We start from the raw sequence: 24,420 nt of genomic DNA on the forward strand, positions 1-24,420 counted from the left end.
CCTCTGAGACCTATTTTCCAATGTGTGGTGCAGTTGGCAGCAGCAGCTCATACAGGGCAAATGCATATACACTAATAGGTCTCATTCTCCTCTTTCTCTCCTCAACTCTACAAGTCTCTTGCAGACTCCTATGGGAAAGTCAAGAATTGCCATCTCTTGGCTATGGCTACTCCCTAGTGGACTCGAAAGCCTGACCCGCTCACCAAGGGGGACGTGCAGTGCTGAAATCAGTGTGGGACTCTTACCTTCCTCTCTATCGCCCTTATCTGTCACTTTGGACCCTGCTCTTCAGGGTGACCTCCATTAGCTCACCTGCAGATCTATTAGAGAGTGATATGCCTGGGGAAGTCCCTGAGGTGCGGGGAATTTCACAGGCTGGGTCCCCGACCCTAGGCCTTCGTGGTGCAGGTACGCCCTCACAGCTAATGGTCTGGTTCTCTCTCTCCCTCGGAAGTACACAGTAAGGTGCGCATAGTCCCGTAACTTCGGGGATTGAGACTCGCTGTTTGGAGATCTAGGGAGACGTTCCTAGATCCCCTGGCCCCGCTATCACAGTTCAGAAATCCCAGCAGCCATGAGGGGTGCAGCCCTTCTGTGCCACACGACTCTCCTCTCAGCTTCTTCCTCAAAAACTGGACTAAATTTGACCTCTCTCCTCTCAAAAAGAACAAAATTGGGGTTTTTTTTTTGTAACGTTGCCTGGCCCCAATATGAACTAGGAGGTCTGGCCAACCAACGGAACTCTTAACTTGAACGCCATCATGCACTTAGACATGTTCCGTCAGAGGCTACAAAAATGGTCTGAGGTCCCATGTCCAAGCTTTCATGATCCTGAGTCAAGACCCGGACCTCCGAAAACAGTGCCACATGAGTTTGGCTAAATGTCTGCAGTCCACCTCCCCCTTGATGACCCTTTCTTATCCCACTTTCCCCCACGGCCAGAACAGCCTTCCTCCTCCTCAGGCTTCCACGCCATCTTTGCCTCCTTCCTCTGGTTCCTTTACCCCGTCCCCACCCGCCTCTCCCACAGCTCCTCCCCGCATTCGGCTGGTCTGGTACTAAGCCCTGCGGGGACCATGGCAGCAGGACCATTTCAAGGCAGGTTCCATGTCGCCCCCGCCCGAAGTAGCGAATGGGGACGTGGAAACTATCAGGGTACGTCTCTTCCCATGGCATTTTAGCACAGACTGAAACCAAATTTGGTTCCTACTCCTTCCAAATGTATCAAGGAGTTTCAGGGCCTTACTATGGCCTTTGACCTAACCTGGCAAGACATACATATCATCCTCACCACTTGCTGTACTTTAGAAGAATCGTACATGGGCCCATGCTCAAAGATATGCAGAGAGACTGGCAGCTGGACATGATTAGGCAGTCCCTAATCATGATCCCAACTGGGACTGTCAGCTCCAAGCCCAAGGCAGGTGTCGGAGAGACCATACGATGAGTTGCCTAATGGAGGGTGAGGAGGGATAAGGAGGACCTGTGAAGGGCTCGATTAATGGCCGCTGCCTTTGCCAGTGCACGGCCTGTGCAGCCTTACCCGGGTGCGCGCCCCCGGGAGGAGACCCTGAAGACGGCCCAGACGTCTGCTTCGCCTGCCATCAAGAGGGACACTGGAGTAAGGCTTGCCTATGCCAGGTTAAGAAGGTGCTTCCAGGCCCATATGCCCTTTGCAAAGAGGAAAGACACTGGAAGAACTGTCCCCTCTCCCCTCAGCAGGGAGGCCATCCCGATTTCACGCTGGCCAAAGGGGAGCCTCCTCCAATCAGCTGCCGCTAACGGTCATCGTCAACTAAGAACCAGACAACCAGATGGCCCCGGGGGTTCATCCAATGTTGCGGAGACCCAACCCAGGGTAATGCTTCCCGGAGCACATAAGAATATTACATTTCTTGTTGATAGAGGTGCCACTTTCTGCTCTTATCCAACATTTCGGCCCTATGCTTCCTTCTGCTCTTCTCACTGGCATAGAGGGAAACCCAACAACCTGCAGGAGCACTCTTTCTTTACATTGTTGCCTTGGTGCCCTCTCATTTACTCAGAGCTTTTCAGTCATACCTCAATGTTCTATTCCGCTATTAAGGCGAGATATCATGTAAAGATTACAAACCTGTCTCCAAATAGCACCTGACCCCACTTTAATAGCTACTTTGCAGCCGATACTCCCCAGCCAAAGAGTAAATACTAACCTCCTCTGTATTCTTCCTCCGGTTAGAGACCAAGTTAACTCTATAGTTTGGAATCAGGAAATCCCAGCGAGGGAGTCTCCCTTCAACTAATCTACTAACAAAGTTTACAGCATCCCGTTTACAGGCATTTAAACATCAACCCCTTCTCCACAACCAGATTATGCTCATACAAGGCCTCCAGCCCATTCTCACCAGCAGCCCTGAAACCACCCACAGTCCCGTATGCAGATCAAAGCTCCAAGCTCCTGGAGCCCCCAGTTTGGTCCAGTCCCTAGGTCTAGTCCTGGACGAGACTGTCCGGATTTTCCGAGGCCAAGATGCTCCACGATCCTTGACTGGCGATCTCATAGCTAGGGTCAGCTCCATGCCCCTCCCCAGTTCTGAAGCAGTTACAGAAGTTGAACCCTCCTCCCAATGCTAAAAGATTTTTTATTGCCGATCAGAGATGGGGGAGTGATGAGAAAGGTAAAGGGTTAACAGGACCGGGCTTGGGAGTTAACAGGAATGAGCTTAAAGATTAACTGCTTGGCTCTGAATCCCCTGGTTAGCATGGTGCCTAAAAAGAATTACAAAAACAGCTTAATCACATCATAGACAGGACTAAGAAGAAACCAACTGTAATGGCAACTCCCTGCAAGCTAAGGAACACCCTGCCCCCAATACAACGAGATAAAAAACCCTCACTGAATAGGAAATCAAGGCAGTTGTCTCTAGCAGACTGCCCAGGAAAATCTCTTTTTGCCTGTACGCCTCTTTGCTAATAAACTTGCTAACTCAGTCTCCTCAAAAAAATAAATAAATAAAAGAATTACTTTGTTGAAAACAGAGAACATCTTTTAAAAATATGGTTTTTAATATAATTAAATAAAATATTTTTGATACTGTCACACTGCTGGTAAACTACTATTTCTCTTCATATTTTTTCTATTTGAAGATTTTGACTTTAAGTCACATATATTTCAAAAAAAATTATAGACCAGTACAACTGCCACTTGTAACTCTTGTGTCAACAATGATTTTAATGTAGATATAAACTGTTCTTATTATGGACATAGTATTTGTAGGAAAATTAAGTTGTTCGTTAAATTAAAATTTTGTTTATTTGGTTCTATCTGTTCTTCAGTTAAAGATTTCCAGGCATGGGAAATAGGCCAAGGGCAGTGCAAAGTTCAGAAGGCAGAGAGGTGTGTTCAATCAAGGAAGGAGAAAGGGACAATAGGCTTGTGTCATCACATAGGGGTGTGAAAGGGACTCTGTGGTGGTTCATTTATATCAACTTGGCTGGGCCACGCACCCAGGTAATTGGCCAAACATTGCTCTGGATGTTTTCGTGAGGGTGCCTTTGGATGAGATTAACATTTAAATTAGTAGACTTTGAGTAAAAAAATTATCCTCCATAATATAGTTGTGTCTCATCCAATCAGTTGAAGGCCTTAACAGAACAAAGACTGACCTTACCTGAGCAAAAAGGATTTCCTCCAGCAGATTACTTTTGGACTCAAACTACAACTCTTCCCTGAGTCTCCAGCCTGCCATCAACTTATGGATTCTCCAATGGATTCTCCAAACCGCCACAATTGCATGAGCCAATTCCTTAAAATAAATCTCTCTCTCTCTCTCTCTCTCTCTCTCTCTCTCTCTCTCTCTCTCTCTCTCTCTCTCTGTCTCCCTCCCTCCCTCCCTCCCTCCCTCTCTCCCTCCCTGTCAACACATCCTGTTGGTTTTGTTTCTCTGGAGAACTCTGAGTAATACGGACTCCAAATGAAATGATCAGCAATTACACAAATAGTACCAGTAATTGTAAGAAGTGTCACAACAGAGGAGCACTGGCTTAAGGTAGTGGGTAGGATGGTAACAAGGAGTCGTTGCCAAATTTCCATTTCCTTGGATTTCTCTGTGCCTGTGGCTTTATTGTACTGCCTTTATACTATTTTTCCTACTATAGGCTCTAAAATTTAATCATACATTCTTAGACAATAATGATTAGTAAAGAAAGGGCCATAATGAAGGAAAAGAACAGACAGCTCATGAGACATTAATAAATTCAGTAATACTTACAACAACACGAGGTGTTACTAGGAGATACACAGTGTGTGGAACTATTTTATTATCTCGAACATCCCATAATCTCTCCACTTTTCGAACTACTTTATCACTCCACTGATACAACCCAAGACTGCAATTAAAGAACAAGAAGACAGTCACTTTTGCAAATTCACCACACTAAATGTAAAAGTATTTATGAATATCAATGAAATTAAAATATTTGAGCTTACTATGTACCACGTCCATGAATTTAATGATATAGAATTAAAAAAATTTTAATTTTAAAAACTTTGATAACATTTTCTAATTTAATCTTTTCAACAACCTTATGAGAGTATCGTCACTATTTTGCAGATAAAGAGAAGCTTAGAGAGAGGAAGTAACTTGCTCAAGTCCACATAGCTAATACTTACGCTAAGGTGACAATGACTTACTTCCTTTTAACAAATTTACTGTATAAACTAAAAGCAGGTCCAGAGACCTACCCAAGTATATAAGTATATAAACTTAAAAAAAAGATGGCACTTTAGTGGAAAAGTGTAATTAACTTAATAACTGTGTTGTGAAACAGGTTATTCATCTAGCAAAATAAAGGTCAAATCCCTATTTCATCCCATATACAGAAATGAATTCCAGATAGATGTCAGCAAAATGGTAGAGTAAGGACCTCTGAAAATTCTCTGCTTCATGAAAGCAACAAGAAAAGTAGCAAAATTGGCCAAATCAACTTTTTCAGAACTCCGGAAATTATCCAAAGGCTTACAGCAATCCAGGAAGCATTTAAGAAAATGGGTGCACAAGGTGGAGAGTACAGCGTAAGGAACAGAGTCAGGGGAACTGTGACAGCTCTGTACCATGTCAGAGGGGTAGTAAACGGAGGGAGGAGGGTTATCACTTTGTGAGGGGTTTAAATGTCTATTACACTGTTTTGTACACTTGAAACTATTAATAAAAAATAAAGGAAAAAATATCTAGAAAAAAAAATGGATGAACCTCAGTAAGAACAGTAAGCTTTGTGGTGTTTTCCCATGCCCTCTTCTCCAGTACTAAGGCAGCCCTGAAAACCAAAAGCCCACAGTCATGGTGAAAACCCATGCCATTGAGAGACTATTCTTAATTCCTTTTATCTTTTTTCATGGCAAATCAATGTTTAAACATAAATAGTGAACAAAGCCAGCAAGAAAATAAACAGCTATATTACCTTATTGATTACTCCAATATCCCCTTCACCATGCATACTTCAAGATTAACAGTTTCTCCAAGTAGATTAGGGCCAAATCCAACTCTTTGTATGTCTAACAACTGAATTTCTTTTTACTCTATCATCTCCATTTATACTGTAAAATTCCTGCTTTGGAAGAGCATCTGCGATGCAAGAAAGCACTGCAGTTTATCAGTTTGACAGTGGTTCCTGGGTGGGGATATCTCTCCCCTCCTGACCTACATCACTATGTATCTGATGCCCATTTCAACATTTATATGTTCCCCTAAGACCACAACTCTTAGGAAAGACCAGACTTCTCCCATACCACCAAATAAACACAATCCATAAGGAAAACATCTATTTCTATATTAGAATTTCGTTTCTTCACATGTACTCTAAAAAAATATTATGATGGGGGCTGGCCCGGTGGCTCAGGCAGATGGAGCTCCGTGCTCCTAACTCCGAAGGCTGCTGGTTCGATTCCCACATGGGCCAGTGGGCTCTCAACCACAAGGCTGCCCGTTCAACTCCTCGAGTCCGGCAAGGGACGGTGGGCTCCACCCCTGCAACTAAGATTGAACACGGCACCTTAGCTGAGCTGCCTCTGAGCTTCTGGATGGCTCAGCTGGTTGGAGCACGGGCTCTCAACCACAAGGTTGCCAGTTCAATTCCTCGAGTCCCACAAGGGATGGTGGGCAGCGCCCCCTGCAACGGCTCAGTTGGTAGGAGCGCATCCTCTCAACCATAAGGTTGCAGGTTTGACTCCTGCAAGGGATGATGGGCTGCGCCCCCTGCAACTAGCAACAGCAACTGGACCTGGAGCTGAGTTGCACTCTCCACAACTAAGACTGAAAGGACAACAACTTGACTTAGAAAAAAAGAAAAGACCTGGAATTACACACTGTTCCCCAATAAAGTCCTGTTCCCCTTCCCCAATAAAATCTTTTAAAAAAATATTATGATGAATAAAGTGTTACCTGCTTCAATATTTATTTAATTCTACCCATTTTAATAGACATCTTTGTAATTCAAGTAAAATATACATCAAGTATTAATTTTTTATTCTATACCTATATACCACTACTCTGATAAAGATATGAAAGTGTCAGCACCTTTGGAAAGGACGCTCAACTTACGGCATTTAACAGCCTGCCCTTCAAATAAAACCACTAAGCTGTCTTTAATTGTTGCCCACTTTTAAATTCCATACAAATGGACTATTTGACTTCTTTTGTTCAATATTATATCTGTGATATTCATACACGTTATTACAGGCAGCAACAGTATATATTTTACTAGTGCTTTGCAGTTTTCAATTATAGGAATATAACAATTTATCCATTCTACTATTGATGGACCTTTGGGTAGTTTCTGTTTGGGGAATATTAACAACGAAACTGCCATGAACATTCTTATACACGTCTTTTTGTGGACATGTGCTCTTCATTTAGAGATTTTTATACGAATACATGCAAATGGTTACAGTTCTGTGACTGATACCCTACATAAAATTCTTGAGAATTTTTTAGTATTTCTTAATATTATTTATTTTAGGCCCTGAACTTCTAGATCACAGCTAATATGATATGCCATATAAAATATCAGTTTACATGTAAATATTTCCATGTGTAGGCAATAACTGTTAATAAACCAAAATATAACCAACCCTCATTTTCCCATGGCCTGCCTCTACTGTAAAGTAATACAGGTTACAACATGGTGGAAAAGAGCCCTGCCTGGCAAGAAGAGTTCTGTCTCTTTGGACAAGTCACTTAAGCTTTCTGCAACTCAACTGCTTCGTCTGTAAAATGAAAGGTGAAGCTAAATGAGCTTTTATACCATATCTTGTTTTTGTTTATGTTTTCTTATTATTATTAGTTTCAGGTGTACAAAACAATGTAATAATTATTTACACCCTTCACAAAGTGACAGCCCCACTCCCCCAATCTACCACCCCCCCAACATGGCACATAGCTGCCCCAGTTCCACTGACCCCACTCCCTGCGCTGCACTCCACATCCTGTGACTATATATATATATATTAAACCACAGTCAACACCCATCACTATTCAGCTTCAGCTTCAGGTGTACACCGCAGTGGTCAGGCAACTACACTGTTCATGAAGTGGTCTCCTCAATAAGACAAGTGTCCATCAGATAAGTTACGAAATCTTTACAACATTACTGATTATACTCCCCAAACTGTCCTTCGTATCCCCGTGGCAATTTCGTGGTTATGGTTACCGATTGTGCCTTCGAATCCTCTCCCCCTCTCCCCCATCCCCATCCCCCTCCATCTAGCAACCCAGTTTTTTTCTCTATATCTCTGAGACTGTTTCTGATTATCCTGTTCATTTACTCTGTTGTTTAGATTCCACATATAAGTGAGATCATAATACCATATCTTGTTTTCATAACTATAATTTTCTCAGGCTAGCCATAAAGCCATTATTATTTATGGCACCTAACATGCCATGATTCTCAGATTCCAGTCTTAGTACCCTCCTAAAAAGAGAACAAGAACAAAAATAACAAATACCTATAATTAAAAGGTGGGAGACCATCTTCAGATCTTGAAGTTAGAGGATTTCCATCTTTATCATGGTAGAATGCAAATAGCCCAGCAGAGAAACCCTATAAGAAAAAGTTCAAAATGTCTTAAAGTGAAAACTATCGATTCTGATTATAGATGTGACATGCTGCTATCGAGAGAACACTGATGTAACTACATAAAAGCACCACTTCAGTACTTCTACAGGAACTTCTCATATTGGAACTGGACAGCAATGAAGTGTTCCATATGTCTGAGTTTTAAATTTCCAACTACTTGAGGTTATTGCGAGGAAACCAAAAGTAATGGTAACAAAGATATTCTTTAGTAGTGGTATAGACAATGCATTTATTTGTTTAAGAATGTGTTTATCACAGTTGATCTTCACATGAACTTACTAACTCTATAATGGCACCCAGGGAATGCTACTATCAAGAACAATATAGTTTAGAGTAGGGCGGTGAGCGATGAAGTGTGATTCTAAAAGCACTCATAAAAATTCAAAGTCTTTGATCCCAAAGTCCACATTTAATACATATCAACACTCTAAAAAAAAGAGTAGAAATGTGCATGTGTGTGTGTGTACAGTGAAGAAAAAAGACTAAAAACATATATAGCAAAATGTTAGCTATGGTTCTTTTGCTAGAAGGGTAATATATAAAATCACTCATATTCCCAAAATATTTTTATAATGTGAATTTGTATGTTTATAATCACATTTTAAATAGTATTTTAAGAAGTCTTCTATTTTAATGATAATGTTTATGTCACATACATTGTTATATTCCTCCCCTCCAAAATAAGATGAGAAAATAGTCAAAAAGAAGTTGACATTTGATATCTCCTACTTCCCCCCCAACATTTCTTTTCTTGCTTTCTTTCCAAACCTAATAACTAAAACAAAGCACTTTTGTAACTGCTTCTTTATGTATGTTTTATACATTGAGAATATGTTATAGCTTACATTCAAATAACTAACAATCATTAATGATCACTTAATTTTACTGGCAAATTTCTTTGCTTACATAACTGTGGCCTCTGTGTCATTCAAGGCTTGCCAAAATGATTAAAATTCAGATTATTCTTTTATTCCTATATTTCTTCTTCTTTTTTAATCTGAAGATACAAAGGACACTTAATGGAGTCAGCTAACAAAATCTAAAGTCTTTAATATACAATTCACTGAAGTATATAAAGCTTAAAATAGTATGATTTGCCTCATTCTTTATAATACTCTAAATGCACCTTTTTCCCACCCTATCAACCAGGAAATTTTTCTAAGCACTCATATTTCAGAAGCATTATCTATTAATAGTATTCAAAGTCCATGGATGACTGTAATTGATAGCTATGAACATATTTAACTTTACAAGGAGTACCTGTAGTTGTTAAACATTTAATTCTTACCATCCAAGATGGTTTTTGAGACTTAAACTAATCCTTACAATTTCTTAAAATTGGTTTCTTACCAAAAACCATCCAAGATGGTTTTTGAGACTTAAACTAATCCTTAAAATTTCTTAGGTTTTTACAATTTTTAGAATAATTCAAATATACAAAATAAAATTTAAATCTAATGAAATTTATGTATCCTCTTTAAGAGGATTTAAGGTGTGAGTTTTCCCATATTTTCTTCAAATTTGTTTAAAGAAATAAAGCATTGCAGAGTAAATACTGCTGAAGCTTCATTACCTAAATCCTTTCTCCTCCCTCTCTTCCCAGAGATAACCACTACCTTGAAGTCAATATGCATAACTCTGATACATGTTTTTATATTCAATGGTGTCTCACTTTAATTTGAGATTACCTGACTGTTAAAGTGTGAATACATCCTCATAAATTTCTTGGCCAATTGGAATTTTTCTTTTCGAATTATCTCTTCACAACCTTAATTTATCTCATGTTTGGGACCTCTGCATTCATGTTCACTTATGAACTAGTCTTAAAACCTGTTGTTTTTCTATGGTTCTCTCATCAAGTATCTATAGATTTTAAAGATGAAAGCTTAAAATATTACTTAGAATGACGCTTGTCTTTCACCAAATTTAGCACGTTCAGCTTATTTTTTTTTTAATAAAAGGACAATAGATGATTCATTTTAGAATCTCCTTATGTGAAAGATATGTGTCGTCTGGTTACACTACAGTTTCACTGAGTTATTTAATGTATTCACTGATTTAAAGACGGAGGCGTGCATTTCAAGGTCATACAGGGTAGCTCACTAAATAAAACTAGTAAATAACAGCCATTAATTTCATTACACTTTAATATGCACAGCATGGTGCTAAGCCACTTATATGTTTTGTCTTATTTAATCTTCAAGAAAAAAATATCCACTGTAGTATGCACTATGGTCTTCATTTTACAGATGAAACAGGTTTATAAAGGCTAAGTAATGTGCATAAGATCCCACAGATTTTTAGTGGTAGAGTTAAGAAGAATCACATCTAGATATGTGTGATCCATTCTCTCTCTTAATTTTACTGCCATCTACTTTCTAATACATGAATAGCATCAGGAGAACATTTCCTGGGGTCTTGGGCAACTTTGTTTAATTCCCTAGGCATATAGTAAAAGTTCAGTATTTTAGATAAATTATGGAAATGGAAGAAGTTCTGAATCAGCATATGTAAATTCAGAAAGCCTAAACAGACCAAGAAGACTGTTAGAAAGGAGACCTCTGTGGAGAAAAGATCTATAATTAGTATATTAATTGTCATTTGGGAGGAAAGTGAATTTTTCCAAACTACTAAGTTTTTTTCCTGAAGAAACATAACAATTTTCTCAAAACTTCTATTTGCCTAATGGATTTACTTGTTTAATTATTTTAGGTAGTATAATCCAATCTAGCCCCTATGCTAATCATTACAAATTTTCTATTGGCAGAGGCCTAATCAACTAGGTTTTATGGAACATGAATCTAAGAATCTAGATAATCTTAAAATTAAATATATACATCAAAATGAGAGCACAATAAACAGAAAATCAAGGCACGAAGAAAAGAAGAGTTAACAGCAAAATTTACCAGGGCATGAATAATCTCATGTTTCACTGTGGAGAGCATCCCAATAAACTCCTGAGGCTGGGTAGAGATCATATTTGGACACAGGTTAGCATATCCTGCTATTGGCCTGTTAAAATAGACATTGAGTTTTTTATTATATTCCAGAACAACATGTGTTATGATATTTACTAACCTATGCTTTTCTATCAAAAACTGCCCAAGTTCAAAAAATCTTTGATACTTATTAAAATGTCATTTTGTACTACAACATCTAACTTTCACGATCTTGCACTTGAAGACGTATATATACCTCTGTGTTCCTATGGCATGGGTAATCAACCCCTATTCCTACAAAAGGATATAGTCAGTTAATTATACTATAGTGTGAATTTTTAAAATATGTCAATACATATCCAAAAAAGGAATTAACTGAAAAACTCTAATTCTAGCACTTTTACCTGAGAAATCCATATTTGATGTCAGCATTTCACTATATTTATAAGCACAGAGACAGACAAGTAAGTAGAGAGGAAAACCAGATATATAATAGGACGATAAGCAAATCATTCAGGTTGCTGAAGTTGCTGAACCTTCTTATCTCCATCTTGCTATGCCCTTTCTCCTGCCCCAACACTGCTTTCATTCATTCGCATAAAGGTCTTCATCTTCCCATTATCTTCTTTCATATTCTGTTATGTTCTAGAATCTACAGAATTCTACATCTTTTTCTGTACCCAGAATCTGAGAGTCCAAGAGCTGACTGGGACCCAGAGTAATTCAGTCAGTTCCACCCTGCACCTAATCTGTCTTTCAAAAGCTATGGCAAACCGACAATGGTAAGGAACCCCAAGGTCCTTTCTCCCACCCTAACCTTTACATTTTACCACAGATCTCACTAAATTATAATCACCTATTTACACAGTAACATTTGCCTTATTTAAATAAAAAACTTATACTTTCTTTACACGTGAAAACAAGTGTAAATTCTAAGATTTACACTTAGAAAAAGTATGAATATAATTCACTTCCCAAAACATTGCCAGTGACCTTTAATATATAAGACGATGTCACTGTCAGGCTTAAAACTGATCATGGACTTCCTGCAGCATTTATATTAAAACAACTCTGTCTGCCTCTCCAATGCATTTTCCGAAGCTGTCGGTATCCACTCAAGTGGCTTCTAAAGCAACAGGTACGCATGGTTTCTTAACATAAGCTCTTTCTCTACCTCTTTATTTGGCTGAAGCCCATCAATACTCAGGTTACAGATAAAATTTCACTTTTTCAAAGAGGACTTGTTTGCCCAGATGATCTATGTTGTGTTTCCCCCTTTTGTTCTCTTTTATGTTACAGCACCTTGTTTTGTTTTCTACAAAGTACTTGTCATATTTTGAAACCACCTATTCTTTTGTAAGTATATTTAACTAATATATCTCTCCCTCTGTAGTTTTAAGTTCCATGAGGCAGGTACACGTATCTATTTTGTTCACCTTATCTGCCAGCAACATTAGGCACTCAAATATTCATGGAATAAGCAGTTTTGTAGGAAAGTTTCGCTTCCTTCAAAAAAACACTTAGAACCGAAGACATCAACATTCTCCTCAGAAGAAACCAAAATCTTTTCCCAGATATGAGAAGACATATATGAGTAGCTTCATAGTCACTGATATAAAGAACATTTATTCTTTTAGTTCCTCAATGATATCAAATGTGAACCAAATGTTAAAAGAGCTTAAAACAAACAAAATAGCAGTACATGAAACTGAAATGTACCTCTGGGCTATGGGGTTCTCATCAGTGTGACTGACTCATACACGGCTCCATTCTCTCACCAAAAGACAATTAGATACTTTAGGAACTTTCAGCATTATTAGATGCTGAAAAGAGATGAACTAATCTAGACCCATCTCAAAATGGGACTTTATACCCTTCTCTCCACTTCCCCAGGGAATTATTCTGTTCCTAATAAGATGTTCATCTTAACATGTATTTTCTATAAAAAAGCAATAAAAGTTATATATCTATATCTATAGATATAGATATATACACATATCTGTCTATCTAATCTATCTATCTATCTATCTATCTATCTATCTATCTATCTATCTATCTATCTATCTATCTATCTATCTATCTATCTTTCTATCTCTATAAATAGATAGAACTCCACCCAAACAATATAGAAATATATAAAGAAAAAAATGAACATTTCTTGTTTTACAATCTACCCTCACTAAATTCCACTATCAGAGGTAACTGCTATCACCATTTGGGTTGCTTTATTTTTAGGGTGACCTGTCATGCTGGTTTGCCCAGAACTGAGGGGTTTCCCAGGATATGAGACTTTCAATGCTAAAACAAGGGTAATCCTGGGCAATTTGGGATAACTGGTAATACTAATTATTTCTGACTTTTTCCTTAGCACATTCATGTACACATACATAAATTTTTAAAATAAATATGGATTCATATAATGTATACTGTTTTACAATGTTCTTTTTACACTCGACAGTATATTCAAAATGAGATTGTGTGTGAATGCGTGCAATCCATATGGTTTAGTTCAAGTTAAGATAAAGAACTATGATTTTATGATTTTGCAGCACTACTGTTATGAAGGTATATTTTCAAAGTCATCTACTTTAAGAAAGTATCTCATTTTATCAAGTAACTTATCATGTATTTACCACTTCAAATACCACATTTTCTTGATACCAAGACACCATTAACTATAAACTATCACAAATTTAATGACAGTTTATAGTTAATTCCAGTTTATAGTTTATAGTTGATACCAAGACACCATTGTATATAAAAAGAATCTATATATGAAAAAGGGAATACCCTATTACATATATAGATTCTTTTTATTAAACAATATTACATACATATCTGCAAAACATATAGCACTTTCTTCTTCAGTAATACACTCAATATTTGACTCTAAGCTTTTTCAACATTCAGAAGCTAAAGATTTTTGAGTCAATTTCATGGATCAGCAATTACATAGTATCATGGTAACACTGTTTTTCATAATTCGTGATGCTGTTTTTGACCTCACCGTCTTCAGTACTGATAGCATAATTCTGAAGCACATTACCAGTGTTTCCTTTGTATGACTACTTGGTTCAACAAATAATTTCATTATTTTCCTTAAATGAATTATATATCAATAGATGTGAAACAGTTCTTTAAAGTCAGCAAGTCTTTTGACAGATAAATGAATGTTCAGGATCTCAGCAATGGTCCTTACATATACATGAATTGGTCATATTAACTCTCCCGGATTTAAGAATGTTACATACAGTCTATTGAGATGCAGCATTTCTACTGCCTTTAATTGGTATGTCTGGAGTATGGCAGGCAATCTTCTGCATATTTAATAACTTTTTATTTCATGTTTGCTTCACCACCAGAAAAATCTTTTGTAAGTAAAAAAGAGGACTCTAAATTTTTAAGTGATAATTTAGCTAAGTGAAGGACCTATCAAATGTATGACAATTAGATGAACAGTTATTTTTATCATCTTACAGCTTAACACAGACATGCTAAAATTAAAGTTCAAATTGTTTCCTCAAAGGCATTCACTTCCAAAGAAAATTCTCTTGACAGTACACTGTTTCTTTGGAGTTGGTACTGGCATTACCATATACATAACAATCCATAACCTGACTTCCCCCAGTCCCCGCCCTACCTCCTCCAAGCAGTATGCCGTTTCTGACTACAGGAGACAATCTGGCAAATGCAAACTTCCTGTACTCTAAACACTTATACTTTGTTTTAAGAGTTCCCACATTAGGTCTTGGGAAGTAAGTCTCAGGAGAAAGTTTACCTGTCCATTTTTGCTTCCTGCTGACAATAGGCTGCATAAGAGATAATGTTCTCATGGCTGCACCTCTCAGTGGCCAGACCACCAACATAAAGAATGAAGTCAGCATCCCGGACGCCCTCTTGATCTGGCACACCCACTGCTCCACAGAACCACTTACCCCCACGGCAGACCCTGCATTGCTGTACCCATGGAGGGCAACAGAAAATCAGACAAGAGACAAGGTTAGCTGTGGAGACTTTTAATTTATAGTGAATCCACACTCTAAATACATATAATTTAATTTTTATTTATTATCTCTCAACTTTTATAGAAATCCATACCTTCTGATACTCACATCCTGTCTCTAATTTTAAATTCATTTTACTAAAATTTCTACTTTATGTAAAATGATCATAAATCTATAGTGTTACTTAAAACAAACAATTACTATTTATAAAGGGCAGCCAACCAGTATGCAAAAAAGAAATACAAAAGGTTTTAAACCCTGAAACTAGGTGAAAGTTATAAGGGACTTCTTTATACATTTTTTTGCAACTTCTTATGAATCTGCAGTTAATTAAAAAGTGATAAACATTTTTATTTAATATAAATATATTTCCTATTATAAATTTATTCATGTATCTTGTTAAAAATTCAAATACCGTGTTTCCCCGAAAATAAGACCTAGCTGGACCATCAGCTCTAATGTGTTTTTTGGAGCAAAAATTAACATAAGACCGGGTAATATAAAATAATATAATAATACAATATAATATAACATAATATAATATAATACTGGGTCTTATTTTAATATAAGACCAGGTATAATATAATATAATACAATATAATACCAGTTCCAAACTGGTTTTATAAGAGATTGTCCTGGGTTTTAGGAAATATAGCCTGAAGTATTTACCGTGTTTCCCTGAAAATAAGACCTAGCTGGACAATCAGCTCTAATGTGTCTTTTGGAGCAAAAATTAATATAAGATCTAGTCTTATTTTACTATAATATAAGACCGGGTTAATAATATAATATAATATAATATAATATAATATAATATAATATAATGCCTGGTCTTATACAATATATTATAAGACCAGGTCTTATATTAATTTTTGCTTCAAAAGACGCATTAGAGCTGATGGTACGGCTAGGTCTTATTTTGGGGGAATCACGGTAGTACAAAAGGATATAAGGTAAAAAGTTAGTCATCTTATAATATCACCCTTGTTTCTAGTTTCCTAAGCAAATCTTATTTATTCTCTCTAACGTCTGTTTTTTTAGAGAACTTCTATCAATAAGTTCCTAAACAATCGTAATTTCCAAATCACAAATTTAACAAATCAGTAAATTGTGATTTTTTTTAAGCATAAGTAATACTTACACAGAGAAAAATTAGAAATCCCCATTTAATTTCATTTCATTTTCTCTTGTTTCTCTAACACATGTATTTATAATTTTAAAATTCAATTACTTTAACCTATCAACAGTTGGTATTACTCAAAGTTGTGATTTTTAAGTATTCTTTCCCATGATAGATCATTCATTTATTTTTTAAAATCAGGATTCCCAAGAAGTAGGAAGCAGAATTTGGAAAATCCAAGAGAATTAAACAGAAACAAAAAATATCTTAGGAAAAAAGCAAAAATATGTATTTCTAAATGTCTAGGAAATGTTTCTAATGTCTTAGGAAAAGAGATGAATATGTAATTAACAAGCTGTTTTAATTTTTAAATGTGTCCCTACAACCCTTTATACGCTTAAGAAATTTGAGAAAAGAAATGAAAGCTGAGTAAGTTAGTTGTATTAATGCCAATACATAGGCACTAAAAGCCTTTACTAAGCTTCAAATACCTTAAGAAAAAAAATCACAAAGTAAACTTCATCTAAACATATGCCTAATTTTGGTTACAAAGTCAGTGTTCAGTAATGAACTCATTTTCTATCCATAATGAGAGAACACAGTTCAATACAGAAAAATAACTATAGCAATAATCATATTTTCAAAGGTATATGTATAATAAATTGGTTTTTTGGGTAGGTACACTTAAAATTTTTATCTTTTTTCTGATATAATATATGCTTACTATGAAATATCAGAACATTATAAAAATACTTGTACAGGTACATAATTTACCACAGAAAAGCGCCCCACAATCCAACTCTTAAAGAAACCATTAACATTTTGGTATGTGTCCAGATTTTTTAATGTGTGTATACCTCCAGAATGTTTCATAGATTTTTATTATATGTGTGTATATACTTTTTAAGAATAATTGTTATTTTTATTTCAGCTTTATTGAAAACTGAATTGACTATAATTTTTAAATAAAATTGGCTAACTACACATACTGTTTGACAATTGTTTTTTCATTTAAGACCTGAAATATCTTTCCAAGTCAATATATAGAGATCTACTCATTCTTCAACAGCTGCATAGTATTCTATTACATGCTTATACCATAATTTAACTAATATAGGCATATGTATAGTTTTGCAAAGAGTATCCTTGAACATGTATTATACAGAGTTATAAGTGTTTTTATGGAATACATTTCTAGGTTGGGTTGAAGCCTAGACTTTTATATTTTAAGAGATAATATCAAATTGTCCTTCAAAAATACTGAGGTATATACCTGCTAAAAGATGTTTTGGAGGATAAAGTTCTAAGCTGAAATGATTCAGCAGCCCCAGAGACAAATTGAAAAAAAGAAATTAAAAAGTAAAGAAAATATCATTAAATTCATTTAAAAATTAATGAAAGAATAAAATCAGCATACCATGATTACTTTTGGTAGGATAATGGAGGTTTTGAACGTTAGTCTATAAATACTTTTTGGTGACACAGATTCAAAATCTCCCCCAAGTTTGTCCTAAAGAATAAAAACATTGCTAAGAGCAGGCTGAATTACCTGGAGGTGATCTTCAGGCACTATAATTGGGCCGCATTTTGTATGCTTGGCACATTCCCCAGTACAGTATCTATGGGGATCATTTTCCTTCCGTAGGTATTGGTTTGTTGCACATTGTCTTCAGTTAATTTGCACATCAAAGTTTAATTACAAAAAAAAAAAGAATGAAAGAATAGTTCATAGCAGTCAAAGACATTGTAAAAAACTAGTAGCTGCTATATTAGTTCATTAATAATTACTATTTTAGTTAGAAAAGTGGAGAAGAAAGAATTTTGGTTCCATGAGAAATCCTCTGATCTGGGTTTTCAAACACCCAAATATTTCATAAAGCCAGTACTGTAGACAAATAAACGAGGGAGAAGGGGGAGGTAGGAAACAGGGGACAACTATACCCTAGGCAAAGATCCAGTAGGTCACCTCGTAATGGAAAATCAGGGAAAAAGGGATTACCCAGCAGGCGCTTTTATATTCTTTTAAAATAACTTGCACTTTGGTCTCTAAGAAAAGCATAATAAAATATTCAGGTAGAAATTTCCTAACTTGCCATACTGGTAGCAGAATGGAGAGGGCAGAGTACTGAGTGATTGAAGAACATGTCTGTGTTTAATGTGACATACCTGCTAAGTAAGATAGTGCCCGCAGGTCTACGGACCTGAAAAGTCTTCTCTAAATATGAAATAGCTTGTGGAAAAAGTTTGTTCTAAATAAAAGGTGAAAAAGAAAACCAGTCAAAATTACAGTCAAAGTATAAAGTATATTTAAAACAAGTAAGCACAGGCGATTAATGACTGAGGGGGAAAAAAGGGAAAAGCCTTACAATTCTACAATATAGATACTAGTTAGTCAAAGGTTGTGTGGCAAGGAGGAGGGGAGAGAATAAGTCTAGGAGCAAAGGAATTTCCTCATTTTCTTGTTGAGTTTGAGGAAAGAACACTATAGAGGGACACTTCCTTTCCTACCTCTATTTAAATAGAATGTTAGAAAATATTTCCTACCTCTATTTAAATAGAATGTTGGAGATTTATGTTAAATCTCTACTCAACTGTTAATCTAAATTACTTCAAATTTGAGACCGATTTAGTTGATTCCAACTTTAAGGTAGTTTATGTGTAGAAAACTTCTGTTTAGAAGATTTACTTTAACCTCACTTATTTCTGTGGACCATGACAAATTGGCTTAATGCAAGTGTGACTCGGTAATAGTTTAAAAAAACTGATGAGGTTAGCACTTCAATAAACAACTTTGGCATGTCATACTATCAGGCCAATTAGTCTTCAGGAGAATAAGCATTTCAACCAAGAAAATGGTGTTCTCAAAGTATTTCAAAAATCATCCTTTTTACCCTATCCTCAGCATGCTCTGCTCTCCCAAAACTTAAGAGAACAAGTAAGAAAATGAGAAGATTAATTTAATATGAAATATGGACAAAGTGTTGGTGAGGGTATCACAAAGACACCTTCGGTGAAAATTATAAATACATTGGTCAATTCACTACCTACCAACACTTTTTATTCAGTAATTCGCAAACCAGTCATGTATATATTTTTCTTCACTGAAGTAGAATGTACATACAATAAAATGCACCCATTTAAGTATCCAATTCAAGCCATGAGTATTTATTACATACCTTTACAAGGTATCTTTTCTCAGGGAGCAACCTGAAAATGATGACATAAACATGAGAATTGCTGTGCTGGGGCAGAGCACTATCTCATTTGTTCAGAATATAGCTGGCAGGAGCCCCAAGGAATGCTTTGTGGAAGCATACAATATCAATCCCCTAAAATCTCAATTTACCTCAACGAGCATTTGAGAGTTTACTTTGTATCAAAGCGCAACTCTAGACATGGTCATGTTATCTCATTAAGTTTAAGAAAAGACATCAACGACCCTCAATAGCTTTTCATAAACTACTATAGATTCATAATTTATCTGATTTTTGAACCCTTCTTATACTTAATACAAAATTAGACCATATCATCTCTCTGGTTAATAATTTTGTAAATGTTCTTATTATTGTATATATTAGCACTTCCTCTTATTTTTCTTCCAAATACTTATTGACCAGGTGTCTTCCAGGTCTGTTATTGATCACATCCAAGTAGATCCACATTCATTTGGTTCAAATTATTCATGATGTGTAGATTTTAATTATATCCCATGGCCATGATCTTTCCATACTAAAAGAAGCATATTTAGCTTAATATCCTCTTGAAGGTGCATTGGCACCTACTTCCATCTATGGAACTTTAGGTAACAGATAAAAATATCTTTAATAGTTTGATTCTTAATAACGAAGATGACAAAATGATGAGGTACTTACTCTTCAATACTTTTATCATAGACTGTCTTGATTCTTAAATGTTCATCAGCATCTCTCTTTATAACATGATTTGCCTTAAGATGGACCTTATTTATGACCTGAAAAAAAGGGATAGATTTGAAATTTAAACATATATATGGTACACATTAGCCAATTGAGGTCCTAATTTAAAATTAATAAACTAAACTTCAAGTGTAATTCCCAGAAAAAAATAAACGAGTAAGTGGAGAGTTATGTTCATGGATAAGAAGACTAAATATTGTCAAGATGTTAGTTTCCCCCAACAATTTCTCTTGATCTATAGATCAAATGTAATCCCAATCAAAATCCCAGCAAGTTATATTATATATACCAACTGATTCTAAAATTTATATAGAGAGGCAAAAGACCCAGAATGGCCAACACAGTATTGAAGAAGAACCAAATTGGAGGACTGACACTACCTGACTACAAGATTTACTATAAAGCTACAGTAATCAAGACAGGGTGGTGCTGGCAAAAGAAGAGACAAATAGAACAATGGAACAGAATAGTTAGCCCAGAAATAGACTTACATAAATATAGTATTTCCTTTGACAAAGGAAACAAGGCAATACAATAGGGCAGATTCTCTTTTCAGCAAATGGTGCTGAAACAATTGGATAGCTAGCTGCATGGGAAAGAAATTAATCTAGACACAGATTCAACATCCATCAAAAAAATTAACTCAGAATAGATTATAGACCTAAATGTAAAATGCAAAACTATAAAACTCTTGACAGATACAATAGGAAAGAACCTAGATGACCTTGAATATAGCAATGACTTTTTAGTATTTATAGCACTAATAAAGGGCATGATCCATGAATGAAATCATTAATAAGTTTGATTTTATTAAAATTAAAAACTTAATGCTCAGTGAAAGATAACATCAAGAGAATAAGAAGATAAGCTACAGACTGGGTGAAAATATTTGCAAAAGATACCTCTGATAAGGGACTATTATCCAAAACATACAAAGAACTCTTAAAACTCAACAATGAGAAAATGAACAATCCAATCAAAAAATGGTGAAAGGGGCCAGCCCAGTGGCTCAGGCGGTTAGAGCTCCATTCTCCTAACTCCAAAGGCTGCTGGTTCGATTCCCACATGGTCCAGTGGCCTCTCAACCACAAGGTTGCCAGTTCAATTCCTCGAGTCCCGCAAGGGATGGTGGGCAGTGCCCTCTGCAACTAAGATTGAACACAGCACCTTAAGCTGAGCTGCCACTGAGCTCCCGGATGGCTCAGTTGGTTGGAGCGCGTCCTCTCAACCACAAGGTTGCCGGTTGAACTCGTGCAAGGGATGGTGGGCTGCGCCCCCTGCAACTAACAACGGCAACTGGACCTGGAGCTAAGCTGCGCCCTCCACAACTAAGACTGAAAGGACAACAACTTGACGTGGAAAAAAGTCCTGGAAGTACACACTGTTCCCCAATAAAGTCCTGTGCCCCTTCCCCAATAAAATCTTTTAAAAAAAATTGTGAAAAACCTTAATAGACACCTCACCAAAGAAGATTAACAGATGGCAAAAAAGTATATAAAAAGATGTTCCACATTAGTCATCAGGAAAATGCAAATTAATATGAGCTAGCACTATACATATATTAGAATGGCCTAAATCTGGAACACAAGACAATACCAAAGGCTGCCAAGGATGTGGAACAACAGGAACTCTCACTCATTGCTGTTGGGGATACAAAATGGCACAGCCAGTTTGGGAGACAGTGTAGCAGTTTCTTACAAAACTAAACATACTTTTACCATGATAACCCAATAACTGTGCTCCTTGGTATTTACTCAAATGAGCTAAAAACATGTTCACAAAAAAAAACCTGTACATGGATGTTTATAAAAGCTTTATTCATAATTGCTACACGTTAGAGGCAGCTAAGATTCCTTCAGTATGTAAATAAACTGGTTCATCTAGACAATTAAATATCATTCAGAGCTAAAAAGATGAGCTATCAAGCCATGAAAAGACATGAAAACTTAAATGTACATTATTAATTGAAAGAAACCAATCTGAAGGGGCTACATATGAGTACTGTAGATTCCAACTATATATTTTAAAAAAGTAAAACTATGGACACGGTAAAAAGAAAACACAGATCAGTGTTTACCAAATGTTGGAGGATGGGGGAAGGGAGGAACAGGCAGAGTACAGAAGATTTTTAGGGCAGTGGAAATACCCTGGATGATACTATAATGATGGCTACGTGTCATTATACATTTGTCCAAACCCACAGATGTCCAACACCAAGAGTGAACCCTAATGTAAACTATGGATTTTGGATAATTATTATAAGTAAATCAATGTAGCTTGATCTGAAATTGTAACACAAGTACTACTCTGGCTGGTATGTTGATAAAGGGGGAGTCTGTGCATGTGAGGAACAGTGTATTTGGGAAATCTCTATACCTTTTCATTTTTGTGGTGAACCTAAAACTGCTCTAAAAAAATAGTCTTTAATTAAAAAACAAAAAAAGAGACCAGAAGACAATGGAACAAATAGTTAAAGTGCTAAAAGAAAGATGTTCAACACTGAGTCTATATTCAATAAAATGACCCTTCAAAAATGAAGAGGAAATAAAAATATTTGAGATAAACAAAACTTGATAGACTTCATCACCAGTAGACCTGCACTACAAGAAATGCTAAAGTAAGTTCTTCATGGTCATAGAAATGACACTAGAGGTAATTTGGATCTTGTCTCAGAAAGGTCAGACAGTGAGTGCAGAATAAATTGGATGGCTTATAAATAACAGACATTTATTTCTCACAGTTCTGGAGGCTTGGAAGTCTAAGATGAAGTCACCAGCAGATTCAGTGTCTAGTAAGAGCCCACTTCTTGTTTCACACGGTCATATTCTCGCTGTGTCCTCCGGCAGAAGGGGCAAAGGAGATCTCCGGGAACCCTTATTAATCCCTAGTTACCTATCAAAGACCCCGATGTACCAACTATCACATTGGGAGTTAGGATTTCAACTTAGGAAAATTGGGGGGAACACAAACATTCAGTCTATATCAGATCTGTAAGAAGGAATGAAGATGACTGGAAATGGTAAATATGTAAGTAAATATAAAAGGCTATTGTGCAGAAAGAGTTAACACAGTGGTCCTAAGACTGCTATCTTTAAAAACGCCTGCCTGTAAGTTTGACCTTTCACTGATCTGAGAACTTTATATGGTAAATAGTTCCCTAACCTGATGTAAAACAAATAACTAAATTGCAAACCCAAGTCCAATCACATCAACAATCATATTAAATGTAAACATTAAGTGTAAATGGACTGAAATTTTCCAGTAAAAAAAAACAGATTGCCAGACTAGACAACAGAGCAAGATCCAACTATTTGCTATCTACAAGAAACCCATTTTAGCTATAAAGACAGAGAGAGGTTGCAAGCATAAGGATGGAAAAAGATATATCAAGCAAACATTAATTAAAGGAAAGTCAGAGTGGCTATTATTAGTGTTAGACAAAGTATATTTCAAAACAAGGATAAAGAAAGGGACAGTATATAATGCTAAACTGATCACCAACAAAATTCAACAATTCATCAAGAAAGCAACAATCTAAAATGTGTAAACACCTAACAGCAGAGCTTTAAAATACACGAAGCCAAAACTGAAAGCAGAAATAGACAAATCACAATTATAGCTGGAGGCTTTAACACTCGTATTTCATAATTGATACAAGCAGACAGAAAATCCGTAAGGATATTCAAGACGTGAGCAGAACTGCAATTAAACTTGACCTAACGGGTTTTCAATTAAAATTTATTGGGGTGACAAGGATCAATAAAACTACAGAGGTTTCACGTGTACAATTCTAGAATACATCATCTTTATACTCCATTGTGTTCACCACCCAGAGTCAGCTAAACTTTCTTTGTCTTGTTCCTTTGTTGCCTTCAGTTTTATATCCCACATATGACTGAAGTCATATGGTTCTCGACTTTTTCTATCTGACTTATTTCACTTAGCATAATACTATCAGATCCATCCATGTTGTTGCAAATGGCAGTATTTCATCTTCTCTTATGGCTGAGTAGTATTCCATTGTGTATATATACCACTTCTTTACCCAGTCACCTATCGAAAGACACTTCGGTTGTTTCCATGTCTTGGCCACTGTGAATAATACTGAAATGAACATCGGAGTACATATATCTTTACAGATAAATGTGTTCAGATTTGTTTGGGAGAGGGATTGCTGGTAATTCTATTCTTAATTTTCTGAGGAACCGCCATAGTGTTTTCCATAGCGGCGGCACCAATCTGCATTCCCACCAACAGTGCATGAGGGTTCCTTTTTCTCCACAGCCTCTCCAACACTTGTTACTGTTTGT

At 36.4% G+C, this 24,420-nt stretch overlaps 1 protein-coding gene across 2 annotated transcripts in view; it reads right to left on the reverse strand.

Annotated features, from left to right (window-relative positions):
* LMLN (leishmanolysin like peptidase) overlaps positions 1 to 24,420 on the reverse strand; it is a 70,876-nt gene that overhangs the window by 35,578 nt on the left and 10,878 nt on the right. For both annotated transcript variants that reach the window (XR_013994650.1, XM_081068853.1), the window contains exons 2-9: positions 20,048 to 20,145; positions 19,352 to 19,382; positions 18,342 to 18,424; positions 17,725 to 17,842; positions 14,830 to 15,008; positions 11,019 to 11,124; positions 7,982 to 8,076; positions 4,251 to 4,368 (exon numbers count right to left, since the gene is read on the reverse strand). Coding sequence is in view for 1 of the 2 variants with exons in the window: in XM_081068853.1 (XP_080924979.1) it covers positions 4,251 to 4,368; positions 7,982 to 8,076; positions 11,019 to 11,124; positions 14,830 to 15,008; positions 17,725 to 17,842; positions 18,342 to 18,424; positions 19,352 to 19,382; positions 20,048 to 20,145 (828 nt within the window). In the remaining variant the exon portion in view is untranslated. The remainder of the gene's footprint in view (positions 1 to 4,250; positions 4,369 to 7,981; positions 8,077 to 11,018; positions 11,125 to 14,829; positions 15,009 to 17,724; positions 17,843 to 18,341; positions 18,425 to 19,351; positions 19,383 to 20,047; positions 20,146 to 24,420) is intronic.

Source organism: Rhinolophus hipposideros, assembly GCF_964194185.1.
Source record: "Rhinolophus hipposideros genome assembly, chromosome: 2".
NCBI lineage: Eukaryota > Metazoa > Chordata > Mammalia > Chiroptera > Rhinolophidae > Rhinolophus > Rhinolophus hipposideros.